Raw genomic sequence first — 15314 nt, forward strand, 5'->3', positions numbered from 1 at the left:
TGTTTTCTCGGCTGGGTCGGGGGCAGCGAGGCCGCCCACCGCTGCGCGACACCGGGCTCCGGACCGACGGCTCGGGCGGGGCTGGACGTGAGTGCCCGGCGCGGAAGGGAGGGCCGGGCTCCGGCCGCACGGGGCTCGGCTCGGGGACCGCCTGCCCGCGTGATGCTGGCGGGCTCGCGTCCATCACCGGGAAGCCGCCGGGTCGGGCTGTGCCCGTGGACCCTTCCCGGCCCCTGCCTGGCTCCTCCGGTGTCCGGCGGGCGAGGGGCCGCGCGCGCGGCAGGTCCCCGCACTTAGAGCTGGAGACGCTGACCGGGAGGGGGTGTCGCCGCCGGCCCGCCGGGGAGGGAGGCGGCCGGGCTCTGTGTGGGGAGTGCCCGGCCGTGCCAAGCCCCGTCCCCACACCCCGGCTCCCGAGGCCGGAGGGCGGAGGCTGAGCCGAGCGCGCTGGTAATGCACCCCAGAAACAGGGATTCGGGGCGGGGTCGCCGGGGTGAAGCGAAAATGACGCATAATAGATTGCTGTCCTCCCCGGGAAGAAGAAAAAGGAGCGCGTTTCCAGAGGCACATCAGCGCTGGCTGCAGTTTTTATATCCAGTTTTAAAGCGTGAGGCTACAGTTGCATTCATGGCTCGCTTTAAGCATAGGATTTGGACAGCCCGATGGCTGGCAACAGAGTAACTTAGTGGTTGGGCTCAAATTCACTCTGGGAGTTCTGGGTATTTCTTGATTATTAGTGATTTATCCGTAATTCAGGCTTTTTCATGCTCTGCAATAAAGGTAATGTGGATGTGTCTCAGGCCAAGTCTCTGCATCTCATCTCGGAGAAATGTTTTATGTAATTTAAGACAGTTTAGGTCGGCTAAGATAATTTAGCAATGGATTTTTTTTTTGTCTGAATTAACATTAGCCTCAATTTTCTCTATTTTTGGCTTGGAAACATGTGTAAGACTCTAAGAGATATTAAGATAAAATTGGTAATCTTTACATGAAACAAAAGGTGGCCTTGGAGACAGAAAAAGGATAGGAAAGGAAGTGATGCGGGTAGAAGATCATCAGTGCAGTGTTTAATTTCTTAATCTGAGTGTGGAGAAACAATCGTTCTATAATAAAGTGTGTAAATTCCTGCAAGAAATACTTTCCCTCTGACTCATGCTTTAACTCATAGCTGAAGTTTATCATTGTGTCTACATTATGGTAGTGCTCCTCACTGTAAATATCAAAACCATATAAATTCGTTTAGACTGCAAGTGAATAATCATCGTCATTATTAAAAGAATCACTTAAGTGGTAATCGACTTTGAAAATGAGTGTATGACAGTTTTTAAGAGATCATCAGCAGTTAAACTTGCCAAAAATTTGGTTTCCCCCTTTATTCATATTACTTAAATATACCAAAACCATCTTTTAAAATAAAAATGACTAAATGAATTCACATTTCCCCCCCCAAAGTTATAATGTGGAATTCACATTCCCCCCCCCAAAGTTATAATCAAAAAGTAAATCAAATACTCTGAAGAAGTATAAGTAGCCACAAAATAAAGCATTTGTAACTACACTTTTATTAAATTATTTTGAACAGTTTGTTAGTTCTTCACTGGGAACTTAAGTCAGGTTCTGAAGCAAATAATTGGAAGTACTTTATTTAGTTGGTTTTTGTTTGTTTTTAAGTGACCTGGAAAAATGTCTGGATTTCTAGAAGGCTTGAGATGCTCCGAATGCATTGATTGGGGGGAAAAGCGCAATACTATTGCTTCAATTGCTGCTGGTGTTCTAGTAAGTGCCATCACTAATTTAGACCATTATTTTGGTGTGTTTGTTTTTGTTTTGGTGCTATTTTATCTTGAATTTATTTTACTGAGCTTTGATATTTAGTTGACAAAGGAGTTGAGTTATTCCGTGTTGAGAGTTGAAATTTGATCAGTAGACTGTTTTGTCAATTGCAGTGTATAATAAGAGTATATCTTACATATTTGTTATCTGGATTATGCCCCCTCTTACTGGGTACATTAAGTTATCGGGAACTATTTCAGAAACAGCAGGGTCAAAGCAGTGAAATCAAAATTCTGCAGAATTCTGCATCTCTCCATAATGCAGTGTTAACTTTCTTCTCAATCTCATAAAAAAAAAAAAAAAAAAGAGAGAAAACTCATTAAAATATGTTGCTTAGGGGCCTCCCTGGTGGCGCAGGCAGTTGAGCACCGCACTGTGAAGCTGTCCGCAGCCTCTGCAGCACGGGTTGGATCCCAGCTGGCTAGGGAGAAACCCACATGGCGCAGCAGACCTCTCCTATCTCGCCCGCTGCTCTCCTCAGCAGTGTCTTCGGTCCGTCTGCCTGTTCTGTAACCTGCTCTGTCTCTGGTGAATCCTTTTATCCTCCTGCACATCTGGCGTGTACCCTGGTTCTTGTATAAATAAATAAATCTTTAATTAAAAAAATGTTGCTTAGGACCAGTATATAATAAATACATATACTTATATACTAAACTTATATTACTAGAAGTATATAGTAAATATTATAATTTGGTATTTAAACTGAATTTAGCACCACACCTGAAATCATCCGTAAACTGTACTATAATTAATCTATCAAAAGGAAAAGCAGAGCTGCAGAGCCACTACTTATTTCACAATCCCAGCAAGTAGATAAAATTCTCCCCACGAGAATTAGTCATAGTGTTATTCTGAGATTTACTTTTTCTTCATTTTCAATAGTAACATCTTCCTGGAGCAGCAGGCCACTCCTTCCCTGTTGGAATCTGAATCATTTTTTCTCCTTTCTCCTGCCATGAGGTGTTGTAACTTATTTCTAGTTCACACAATTATATTAAAGACTTCGTCATGACAGTATAAAATAATGATGAAGGCCAACTTAGAAAACAGGTTCATCTTGATAAATAGTAATTGCTGTCCAACTAAGGCTATTTAATATTTAATTAAGCCACATGCAGATTTTATGCAAAAAAAATACTGAGACATAAAAGAACATTTCAAAATTCATTAGAGGGCTTCTCTTCACATAGACACCTTGCTTTCTGTTAGACAGTGAGATATGAAATCACTGTATTTACTGGTATCACCTTGGTGTGGCTTGTTTTAGTTTTTTACAGGCTGGTGGATTATCATAGATGCAGCTGTCATTTATCCCACAATGGAAGAGTTCAACCACTCATACCATGCCTGCGGCGTCATAGCAACCATTGCCTTCCTCATGTGAGTGTCCTTGTCAGTCACGTTACTTAAAAGGATTGTCACAAAATAAAAATGGTTTACCTATATAGTTAAGTACATTTAAATTTTGTAACTGTTACTAAATTAATATATTTGTAAGGGTTTAGTTATTCATTCATCAAATATGTATTAAGCTTTTGTATTCCTAGACTTTGTTCTATGCACAAGAAATACACGAGGACGCAAAAAAGGAACTATGCCTTTATAGAATGTATACTCTAGTGAATAAAGTAAATAGTAACTAAAGAGAGTTAGTGAAGTTAAATACTACACGGCACACGATATGGTGATGAGCACTAGAGAGAAGAGGCAAAGGGGGAGGTACGAATGTCAGCAGGAGAGAATAGAATTATTAAATAGAGACAAGAAAGTCTTACCAAGAAGGTGATTATTGAGAAAAATCTTGAAAAAATTGTGGGCGCTATCACTGGGTTAAAGAAGAGAGAATCATTCCAGACAACCGGAACAGCAAGCACAAAGGCTCTATCACAGAGAGGCCAGTATAACTGGAGTAAAGGGTCAAGATCATGAACGCCAAAGAACAAAGAAGACCGAGGAACTGATCCCGTCTGAGGAGGCTAAAGAGACAAAGGAACACAATGTACCTCATGATTCCTTTTGCTATTAAGAGCATTTTTAGGTTACTCAGGAAATCGAATGAGGTCTGAAGAGTAGATAGTGTCGGTTTCCTGACTTTGATCATGATTATGGTTCTGTAAAACTGTCTTGTTTGTAGGAAATACATATAACTATCTGAGATTACGGGGCATCATGTGCAACTTTCAGTGTTTCAGGGGAAAAAATGTTTGAACTGTGTAGCTTTTCTGTAACTTTGAGACTATATGTAAAATTGTAATGTTAGAGAAGAGAAACTCTTCATTTCAGAATGTGCCTGAGTGGATACTGACAAGCAGATTTAGGACCCTCTGGCAGGGGGGCGGTGAAGTTTGTGCAGATGGCTCAGCAAACAGCTCTGCTATGAATCTAACCTAAGAACATCCTCCATATTCTAAAAGAAGCAGCTTCTTTTAAAAATATATGAGGGCCTCTCTGGTAGCACAAAGGGTTAAGATGCAACCTATGAAGCTATCTGCAGTCACTGCAGCACAAGTTTAATCCCCGGCCAGGGAGCTACCCACATGGTGCAGCAGACCACTCCTGACTCGCCCGCAGCTCCCCTCAGCAGTGTATTTCAATCTGCCTGTTCTACTCCCACTCTTGTCTCTGGTGAATCCTCTCACCCCCCCACATCTCTGGCCTGTACCCCAGTTCTTGTATGCATAAATAAATAAATCTTTAAAAAAAATATATGAATTTATGTACCAAATAATTTAGTTAATATGGGTTGTCAAAAATAATTATGAGTGTTTTGATCAGTCTAAAACTTACATTTCAATGACTTCATATTACTGTGGGAAAAAAAAATACGGTTCGTGTGGTCAGGACATGTATTGAGCATCTGCTATGTGCCAAGCCCCATGGGAAAGAAGATGGACCCAGCCCTGGCCCTCATGAAGCTAACATATTAGTGGTAGACACACAACTCACACAGTTAAATGACCGTGTATCTAGCTGTAATATGTGACATACATAATCTTTTATAACTCCTTTGCTTGCTATATGGTGACCATTTTTCCGTGACATTTAATTTTTAAAGGATATGTTTCTAAAGAAAGCCAGACAGGGCCTCCCCGGTGGCGCAGCGGTTGAGCGCTGGGTTGCGAGGCTGCCCGCGGCCTCTGCGGCGCCGGTTCAATCCCCGGCTGCTCCCCGGCCACTGGAGGAGGGTCCCACATGGCGTGCAGACCTCTCCTGCCGCCCGCTGCTCCCCTCAGCGGTGTACTTCGGTCCTTCTGCCTGCTCTGCTCCCCGCTCTGGCTCTGGTGAATTCTCTCGCCCTCCCGCGCTTCTGACTGTACCCAGTGCATGTATAAACAAACAAACAAATAAATAAATAAAAACATGCCTCTATTAAAAAAAAAAAAAGAAAGCCAGACATTCTCAATATAGAGTGGTATTCTATCAAAGTCAGCGACAGTCTTATATTTGGAATATGTATCAGGAATTTAAAAAAACAAAAACAAGATTTTACTTGAATCTCTTGATAATGTCTTCAGAGCAAACATTTTTATTTTCTTTGAAATATAATTATTTCTTCACTTGAACAAAATTGGACCTTAGTACAAATTTATCACAAAAAAATTCATTCCAAAGCCAATTTTAAGCCATTTTTGGCTTATCTACGGTCCATTTTCTTGCTATTTCCATATATAATCCTGTGTTGTGTTTGTCTGATGTGTACGTGTGAAACTGGATAGGACAAGGCTAAAGATTGTCCCATCTTCACAAAACATAATTTCAAGAGAATTTCACTCTCAAATGTTAACAAGCATCAGAATCAGAAGTACTTGTAAAGACTCTGATTGTTGGGTCCTGTACTCCATTTTTGCATTTGTAAGTTTGGATTGGGACTGGAGAATTTTTCTAGCGACTTACAGGTGATGCTGATTCTTCTGATCTGAGGACTCTATTTAGAGGCCATCTGTTTGAAGGAACTTGCTTAAGATCATTTGAACCCATTCTCCTACCAAACCATACTCAAGGCTCATGAGGCCTAAACTTAAATCTAAGGAACACTGGCTTATTGTATTTGGTCATTTGATGTCATGGAGAGTTTTCTTTTGGAGTGAGAGACCCTGATTTCTTTGTTTTCTTTTGTTCCTACAGGATTAATGCAGTATCGAATGGACAAGTCCGAGGTGATAGTTACAGTGAAGGCTGCCTGGGTCAAACAGGTAAATAGATGCAAACAGCATCTTAACATACATTCTTGAGTGAGAATTACATATGGAAATGCCCTTGTCAAACTCTTTCCAATCAGACATAAGATGAAGGTGTATTTAATGACTCCATTTATATTAGGGAAAATCTTTATAAATATTATATAAATGTGAGTTAAAAGTTGATTGTCTTTTTTCTGTTGACATAATTTTAATGCAGCATTTCTAAGTGCCCATCACCATCAATTGGAATTTACTTTGCTGCCCGACTTCCCTGAAAGCGAAATATGGCAGTGTTGATCTGCATACCACTAAACATGAATTTTTTATCAAGTCTACCTATGTTATTCTTTGAAAATCCTCTTGAAAGACAATGAACTTTGCAACACAATTTCTAAAAATAGACCAAAGTGAACCTGTAATAATGGTGAAACATTTTTGTGAGATTTTTATAGGAAGGTTGAGCAAAGTGCTTTTCAGTGTACGTGATCGGGGGTGGCAGTGCCGGCGCCTGGAACAGTGCTCCGGCGTCAGCCCCCACACACAAGGCCAGCGAATGGGCTGGTGACTCAACTCATCTCCTGCTGCTGCTTTCATTTCAGACTTTAGTGGCAACTACACATTTTTTTTTGTATTTGAGTTTTAGTTTCTTTTTGAAAATTGAACTGAACTGGCTGCTGCCATGTAAGAAGCACTCTCATCGAATGTTTCTTTTAAGGTGCTCGCATTTGGCTGTTCATTGGCTTCATGTTGGCCTTCGGATCTCTGATCGCATCTATGTGGATTCTCTTTGGAGGTTATGTTGCTAAAGGTAGGATAAGGCACAGCTTACCTTTAACTTCAGTGGAATACTGAAATTTTGCATTATTTTAGAATAAAGCTTTTTCCAGGCAGAAGGACCAACTACATGCAATTCATTTTATGCCTGGGAACTTCCCTCCCCCATCAGTATTTTCATTTGCTATGTTTTTAATATTGTTTTCTTCTCTGTTTTTCCTTCTAATCTAGAGCCTGTACGTAATGGAACACAGCTCCGACCCTTGCTTCTCTTGGCTTTCAAAAACCACAGAAGCAAGAAAAACACACACACACACACACACACACACACATTATGTTCTCTGGCTACTTAGCAAGTTCTGACTTGGCTGAATAATTTCCACGCAAAGGTCTAACATCCTAGAATTGCAATTTATTAAATTCAGCCTCCTGATCACTTGACATCTCCTTTTAGATAGAAAAGTAAATTAACACTTAATATGCATCTGCTATTAAAGCCAGTGTAAGGCAGGCTCAGAGAAGGGCCTGTACTTAGATCTGTGACTCAAATTTTGCCTTGAGGAACCCCAGACAAATATGAAAACCACTTAAAGTTCCAGATAAAGCTGACTATGCTTATCATAGTGAAAACATTGTATTGGGCCTCCTGGTGGCGTAAGGAGTTAAGCACCGCACTATGAAGCAATCTGCAGCCTCTGCAGCATGAGTTCCATCCCCGGCCAGCCAGGGAGCAACCCACATGGCACAGCAGACCTCTCCTGTCTTGCCCGCTGCTCCGTCAGTAGCGGGAGCAGACTGACTGCTTCAGTCAATCTGCCTGTTCTGTTCCCCACTCTATCTCTGGTGAATCCTCTCACCTCCCCCCGGATCTCTGGCCTGTACCCCAGCTTTTGTGTGCATAAATAAATAAATCTTCAAAAAAAAAGAAAAGAAAACATTGTATTAATGGTTTGCAGAAACTGAACCAGCAGAGATCTAATCTAGCTCTTATTTTAACATTTCTTTGACTAAAATGTAATTCTTGGATTAAAATCATCATTTTCTTGATTTTTTATTAAAATTATTGAAATCTTACAGACAGGAAAAATAGACTAAAATATTTATATTTTTCCTTTGTTTATATAATTTGTTATTAGAAATACCTTATTAAAATGTAGGGAAAAAAACTATAATATTCTTACTGCTTTAAAGTATTTGCTGCTACAAAATTTTTGTTACCATCATCCTTTAAAAACAAAAGTTTTAAATGATAACTGTCTTTTCCTCAGCGCACACCCGGTCTGACTCTACTGTTGAAATATATCCAGTGCTGGACTGTCATCTGCATTGTCATTTCATACTCAAACCAACCAGTCACCAGAAAAATCAATGATGTTAGGCAGGAAACCCAATATTCATGAGTGTATCAGAAACAAGTTGTTTTAAAAGTCTAAGTGTTTTGAGATCCTAAATCTCTAACTATTACAATTATTTTTTACAGAAAAAACCGTAGTATACCCTGGAATTGCTGTGTTTTTCCAAAATGCCTTCATCTTTTTTGGGTAAGTTTGTTTTTGCATTCTTCACCCTATTTTTTTTTAACAGTTTATTTTATGACACTTACTATATTTTGTTGCTTGATTTATCCCTGTCCAATGCCCCTTACCCACCTTGTCATAAAATGTGAAGAATGAGATTGGGAAAAAAATTTTTTTAAGATTTATTTATGCAGGGCCTCCCCTGGTGGCACAGCGGTTGAGCGCTGGGCCGCAAAGCTGCCCGTAGCCTCTGTAGTGCTGGTTCGATCCCCGGCCACCGGCGAGGGTCCCACATGGCGCGCAGACCTCTCCTGCTGCGCCCACTGCTCCCCTCAGCAGAGTACTTCATCAGTCTGCCTGTTCTGTTCCCTGCTCTGGCTCTGGTGAATTCTCTCATCCTCTCACGCTTCTGACTATACCCAGTGCTTGTATAAATAAATAAATAAATCTTTCAATAAATATTAAAAAAAAAAAAGATTTATTTATGCATGTAAGAGCTGGGATACAGGCCAAAGGTTCAGGGGGTGAGAGGATTCGCCAGAACCAGAGCGGGGAACAGAACAGGCAGATTGACTGAAATACACTGCTGAGGGGAGCAGCGGGCAAGACAGGAGAGGTATGCTGAGCCATGTGGGTAGCTTCCTGGCCAGCTGGGGATCGAACTCATGCAGCAGAGGCTGCAGATAGCTTCACAGTGCTGTGCTTAACCCCTTGAGCCACCAGGGAGGCCCAGGAAAGATATTTTTAATACATGGGTTGGTTTGCTACCACCCTTGGGCACATACATTGATTTTTAAAATTGTTACCACTCCCCTTTAATGAACTGTAATTCATGTGGATTTAGTTATGTAACAAAGTCAGTGTTCATTTTAAATCTGTATTTTAACAGTGGCTTTTAATGAAGGTCTGTTTAAAACTTTTTTCCTTAAAATTTTGTTTCTGGGCGTATTTTGTAGTTCTTTCTATCCTTGGCATCATTAGAATTTGTACATGAAATTTAACCCTTCTGATACAATGTCTAAGAGATTATGAAAACCTTAATACTTTTATCAGTAATTTTTTCTAATGTTCATTCCTAGACTCTTTTCCTTTTCCCTAGTGAACCATCTACCTCCTTCCCCTTACCCCCAAACTTCTTTTTTATGGTCTGTAGCAGGAGTTTTTATCCTCTATTCCATGAGTAGGTTTCTGAAGGTGGGGCCACCAGACATTTGGGTATGCGAGCCATTGGTGTTTCTGTGTCTTCTGGCTTTCACCTGAGTTTCAAAATTCCTTACCCAAAAAAAGGTTAAGAAATTGCTGTTCATTCTAGGATGTTTCCTTCCCTACCCCTTCTCGACTCACCCCTCCCCACCAAAGAAAGAAAGTAGAGGCCCTGTAGCTATCTGAACCTTTCCTGAGATGCTAAGCAGTGCCCTTTAATAGCCATCAGCACGCAGTGTTCACACTTGGCATTCCACCACGGTCATTTTTGCAATTTCACAAAATCATGTGGCGATATATACCACCTATTTGGGTCATACCTTATTTCCTGACACAAGTGGGAAAAAACCCAGATCTACAAAATCCCAGAGGGATATCACAGTCACCAGGGTTAATTTGGAAGTTGCCAAGGACTTGTTTTAAAGGGTTTTCCAGTCTGACGAGAACGCTAACATATAGAAATACAGTCAAGCATTTGATCTTATACGGAAAATAACGACGACCAAAGATTTTCCGAGCAGTTACTATGTATGAGGCTCCCCTCTGTAAGCTGGCGCCCCCGCACTCTGTGGGCGGCTCTGCTTTTCTCCCCATTTGATGTGGAGGAAATGGGTACCCAGAAGGCAGGTGACTTATTTTAGGTCACATGGCGAACTCCAGGTCATCTGACTCCAGAGTTCAGGCTCTGACTACTCTGGTGAGGGAATTAAAACTCAGGATGAATTCAGTGGACATTTTCTCCTCTTGAGTCTTTCATCAGTTGTTTAGTTCTATTTCCCTTCTTCCATTGGGGGGAAGAAAAGAATGTAAGACTATAGATGAAAAGTGCAAAATGAGTAAACCTTACCCCTCACCTTATAAAATAAATTTTTAATCAGTATGTTACTTTGTAGGGTAATGTAGCATGTATTTATTGGGGGGAAGGGGTGCATAATATTTAGAATTTCTTTCCCCATTGAGCTGCAGTGCCAAGACCAGGCATCCTGAGCTCACTGCTGCAGTATCTCCACAGGGCTCAAGGTGCTGGGGGGAGTTCAGTCCCCTCCAAATTCAGCCAAAGGAAGGTAGTGTAAGAGGGCCAGAGGGAGGGGTGAGAAAAGCTTCAGGAAGGGGTGATGGGGAGAGGATTTACTGAGCCTGGGAGGGGCAAACAGCAGCCTTCTCTGTTTTAATCAGTATTCACTCTGGCAAGGGTAAGGGAAGAGGTAAGTTCCACCTTAAGATGGCAGAGAAGTCATTCTGTCACAGCAGGGAGGAACAGAAGATGGAGAGTAGATTTGTAAGAAAATTTTTTCTCTTTCAGTGAGAGAAGAAAAGTTATCAGTATCATAAAACCTTGGAAACCCCACTCATTAACTTGTCATTGTCTCAAATTAGCTATAATAAATTACTTTTTTACGCAACATGTTTGATTAATTTCTCATGTTATTGTCGTACCTATTAAGTCTAAAACTAATTCTTTTTTTAAAATACTATAAGCAAATTGAAATTAAATTCAATTATAGACACCATAATCAGAATAGCTGTAGCAGATTGCCTACCACTCTGAGTTTTAATAGAACAATACTCTGCAACAGCTTAGAAATTGCTATTTCAAAAATAAGAAACAGATGTCAGTAGCAGAGGTCGCCAGCTGACAGTGTCGGAGGCCTGGCTCTTGTCCAAAGAACTCTTCAGATTATAGTTTACATCTGTTGACTAGTGTCCTGAGGGGGTAACCTCTCTTAGCTACCTGGAGAGTAGAGGCCCCTAATAACCAACTTTGCAGCAGTAGGTCTCATAATAACTGGACTGGCAGAAATCAAATCGCCTTTTGGAGGCTCATGAAACCCTTTATAAAGAGAAATTGATACTTCCAAAAGAGGGAACAGATGACTTCCTGCTTGCATTTTTTGTTTCCAACTAAAAATACTCAAGTGTTTTATAAAAACTTTCTGAAACCTTTTTGAAACGAATCACATGGGCTTCACGGTCAGTGTATAGCAATAATTAGCAAGCAGATGAGAAAAGAAGATGGAAACCCGTATATACCACTGAGCTGTCTGTTCCTGTCTTCAGCTTCTCCCTGACACCTACCCCACATCCATGCCCTGTGGGATCTGCCTCTGCTGTCTGCGCCTGTTCTCTTCTCTTCTACTCTGTGGTTTGTGTTTGGGCGTCATCATCCCTTCCTGAGCAGTTTGCATTCCCACTGGCTCCTCCTCAGACCCAGCTTTTCTGGGCCAGTTCTCCTCCTGACACATAACTCTAATCACCTCATTTCCATTTAAAAATTCTTCCAGACTCTGAGCTATCTACGTAGGAGGGTCATGCCAGGGCCATCAGGTCACATCCTGTTCTGTCTGTCATATACAGTAGTCTTTGTTTTATTGAGCCACGTTTTAAAAATAGATTTTACATAAAAATCAGAGTAGGAGGATTTTCTTGAAAAACTGGAAGATCTGACAAGCCTATCCCCTACCCCCCATCTACCCAGCAGCAACCAGGGCTGCATCCGCATAGCCCTATTTCATGTGTGACCTGGGACTGAGTCCCAGGTGCCCCTTTTAGTGGCGCATACAGCTGAGTACCTGTCCCCTGCTTGTTTAGGGCTTGTAAGGCACCTGTGGGCAATTCACCATCTTGGTCAACTGGTTTGCCAGATCTTGGCTGCCTCTACTCCCTGTCCTCCTTGTCTCCTAAACGTCAGTCTAGCCTATTAGACTCTTCTCTGCTCTGGTGTACCTCAGGTGTCTTTGGATCTATACATCTTCTCATTGCCCTCTTATTCCTCTCGAGTTGAAGCTTTGAGGACAGTTGTAGACCCCTCTCCACCAAGCCCTGGACTGTAAGCTCCGTGAGGGTGTGTTCAGGACACATCCACCTCCTGGACTTTTCCTAAGGCCCAGGGTTCTTTTATTCCTCTTTGCCTTTTGATAGGCTCCTTCCTCTCTGTGAGACATCTTCCTTCATCATCCCACTGGCCCCAGTTCCTGCCTGCCTTCATTCACATTCCCGCCTGTCTGGCAAAGCCCATCTCCATATTATCACCTCTGTAAATCCTTTTCTTTACCTTCAGGCAGAATAAGTTCTGTATGTTTCTATACTCCCTTAACATTTGGTATAACCACTTCCCTTTCCCAATACCTACCACATTGTGTCATCAACAATGTGAAAATCTTGAGGCCAGAGACTATATATCTTATTTATCCTTATAGCCCTAGAATCTGACATGTAGGACATCAATACTCAGAAAAGCTTTCTTGAAAGAATTTGATAAAATCAATACATACTGCTTACATACTAAACACTGATTAACCTTTTAAGAGTGACTTATGTCTTCAAGACTCAAAGGATGTGGGGAAACCAGTTAAGCACAGCAGAAGAATTGACTACCTTGGAATGATCAGTTTCTGTCTTGATACACATCCTGTGGATTTGTTCATGCAACTCATCAGTTATTCTTTGTTTCTAGTTTCCCACCAGACTCCAAATCTCACATTTCTATTCCCAAACTCAAGTAGCCATGTGATGTTTCTTATTTTATTCGCAGAGGACTGGTTTTTAAGTTTGGCCGCACTGAAGACTTATGGCAGTGAAGACTCTGACTTCTCCTTGTCAGCAGCCACCCTTGGATTTTTTACTCCTCACCCCAGCCTTTTGCAATGCCATTTTCTAGACTGACTTCTGAGTATGGTCTCCAGCTTCAGTTTGTATAGCATTGAAATCATGAGAATTCCCTTTTTAAAGAACAGCTGCCGGAATCTACTGTGGGATGCATTTGACTGGCTTACCCAGTGTTGCAGGAAGCTAGCTCACATGAGTCTTTTTTTTTGTTGTTTTTTTAAGTTTTATCATGGTGTAATTTGTAAAACTGAGGTTAAATTACAGAAGAAATGATGGATACAGCATATACGAATGTTATGTCCGAGGCTGAAACGACAATGGAAGTGCGCTGGAGATTTAATGTTTGTTTAAATGTGGCCTCTTCTGTGTCAAATGTACAATAAAGTGTAAACATTTTCTTGTTTTTAGAAACTATTCAATGATCAGAATTCTGTATCACTCCACTTTGTATCTGGTTTATATGGTTTTACCAAAAATTCTATAAACATTCAGCTCTAAGTAGCCAATGAGGATCTGCAAAGTGTCAGATGAGCAGGTCAGAAGAGGCGCCCCGTGACCGGCCACCAGCCTCAGGTGTCCCCTGTGCCCCTGATCCAGCTGCGACGCAGGTCCTGGTGGGCTGCAAATGTCCACTCCCATCCTCCAGGGAAGGAAAGAGGAAAAGCACAGGTGCTTGCCAGTAGTCTGTACTCAGGTGACGCGTTTTTTTGTTGTTGGTTTGGTAAAAAAATTAATATCCTGTTTCGTTTTCTCTGTACTAAACCACTAAGCTCAAAATAGACCAGCAAGGTCAATTAATTGTCACTAAAAACATTAATCATCGGAACTTCTCAGTCTTTTCCTCTTTGAAACTGTTATCTATCAGACACCCCCACCTGGCAAAATGGGATTTTTTTTTTTTTTTTTGTATGAACTGGGTAACTCTGGGATGCATGATCTTCAGAACAATGGCTTGAAATGTTTTCTTTTATAAAACTTGTCACAATTAGCCCTTTGTGCAACATGACGTATCTCTTAGAGGATCTCAATTTGTGGTACTTATCCTCATGTCAGCCACTGTTACCTCCCAGCACGTATGTTTTGGCATTTCCTGGCCAGCAAGACACTACTCAAGAGGTGACTATTGGCATCTCACAGCAAATCATTCATGGTGAAATTTTAGATCTATAAGATATGAGAGTCAGAGGGGACCTTAGAAGCTGAAGTCCACCTTCTCTTTCTGGAGATGAGGGTACCCAGACCATTTGAAATGATTTCCTCGAGATCACGAAACTAGCATTTTAATCTTGATGAGAGCATCTCCCCACTGACCGTGCTCTTTCCCCACGGAAAAATTCAGAATGTGCTAAAGGTACAAGAAGTACTTTGTAAAATGGCTGGAATAAAAGCATAATGCCTGCAATAACTGAATATAATTGAGTTCTTAATTTTTCCCTATTTTTTTACCACATACTTTACTGATGTTGACAAGAGTTAACTGGGTAGCATATTTTACTAACAAGCATAAGCAAGAACCTAAGAATTGTCAAAATTGAACCAAAACCTTAATCATTTGCATCCAAGAAGATATTGATAGCATAATCTTCAAAGAAACCAAATATACTTACTTAAAACAATAATGAAATTGTTGAAGCAAATTTTTTGCTTTTTATTTTCAATATCAAATGCATCTCTGATCTTGTATCATTGTACATAACAAAAATTGGTTGTAACAAGTATTTGTCACATACACAAAAAGGTGGGAATGGTAAAAGGAATCATCTTGTTTTCAAACAGAGCTTGTTTTTCTTCGGTGATTTTGCCTAAAATCCAACAGCCAAGTGAGGAAACTGTAAAAACAAAACAGATATTTTTATTACAGATGAATTATACTTTTACATTATGTACACATATTGATTCTGGCTTGATCTTTCAAAACTTATGTTGACCAAAATACTATCTCATCAAAAAGGCCTGAGAGTTTCTTTCATAAAATATGAATTGGAAGAACTCTTGCATCTCATTTCCAATAGCTCTTTGTATGGATCATTGATACAGTCATCTGGCTTTTGTTGAATGTCTCTATTGACTGGGGACTCACTATATGAATCTCATTCTATTTTGCAGACAGTTCAAATTGGTAGCAATTTATACTGCATTGCCACTGGGCCTAGTTAAAATCTTTGGAGAAGTATAGAAAAAAATTTTCTTCTTCCAAACG

At 40.8% G+C, this 15314-nt stretch overlaps 2 protein-coding genes across 2 annotated transcripts in view; one reads left to right on the forward strand and one right to left on the reverse strand.

Moving 5' to 3' along the window:
* On the forward strand, positions 1–14976 carry TMEM50A (transmembrane protein 50A). Its single transcript, XM_037499341.2, has 7 exons — positions 1–87; positions 1672–1776; positions 3101–3213; positions 5959–6026; positions 6730–6822; positions 8269–8329; positions 13041–14976. Exons 2-7 carry the CDS (start codon positions 1684–1686, stop codon positions 13084–13086), a joined length of 474 nt encoding a protein of 157 aa, XP_037355238.1. The 5' UTR covers positions 1–87; positions 1672–1683; the 3' UTR covers positions 13087–14976.
* The window catches only part of RHCE (Rh blood group CcEe antigens), a 25999-nt gene continuing 25438 nt past the window's right edge, over positions 14754–15314 (reverse strand). The window contains exon 10 of the mRNA XM_037499339.1: positions 14754–14943. Within this exon, the coding sequence (XP_037355236.1) occupies positions 14917–14943 (27 nt within the window). The 3' untranslated portion in view covers positions 14754–14916. The remainder of the gene's footprint in view (positions 14944–15314) is intronic.

This window comes from Talpa occidentalis, unplaced genomic scaffold (genome assembly GCF_014898055.3).
Source record: "Talpa occidentalis isolate TD23 unplaced genomic scaffold, MPIMG_talOcc4v2.1 talOcc4.9, whole genome shotgun sequence".
In the NCBI taxonomy this organism is placed as follows: Eukaryota; Metazoa; Chordata; class Mammalia; order Eulipotyphla; family Talpidae; genus Talpa; species Talpa occidentalis.

Excerpts from the sequence above, each read along its gene's own strand:
- TMEM50A (XM_037499341.2), top strand. The coding sequence starts at position 1,684 with ATGTCTGGATTTCTAGAAGGCTTGAGATGCTCCGAATGCATTGATTGG. Across the intron at positions 3,214-5,958 it reads GCAACCATTGCCTTCCTCAT|GATTAATGCAGTATCGAATG; the intron begins GTGAGTGTCCTT and ends TTGTTCCTACAG. Across the intron at positions 8,330-13,040 it reads AATGCCTTCATCTTTTTTGG|AGGACTGGTTTTTAAGTTTG; the intron begins GTAAGTTTGTTT and ends TTTTATTCGCAG.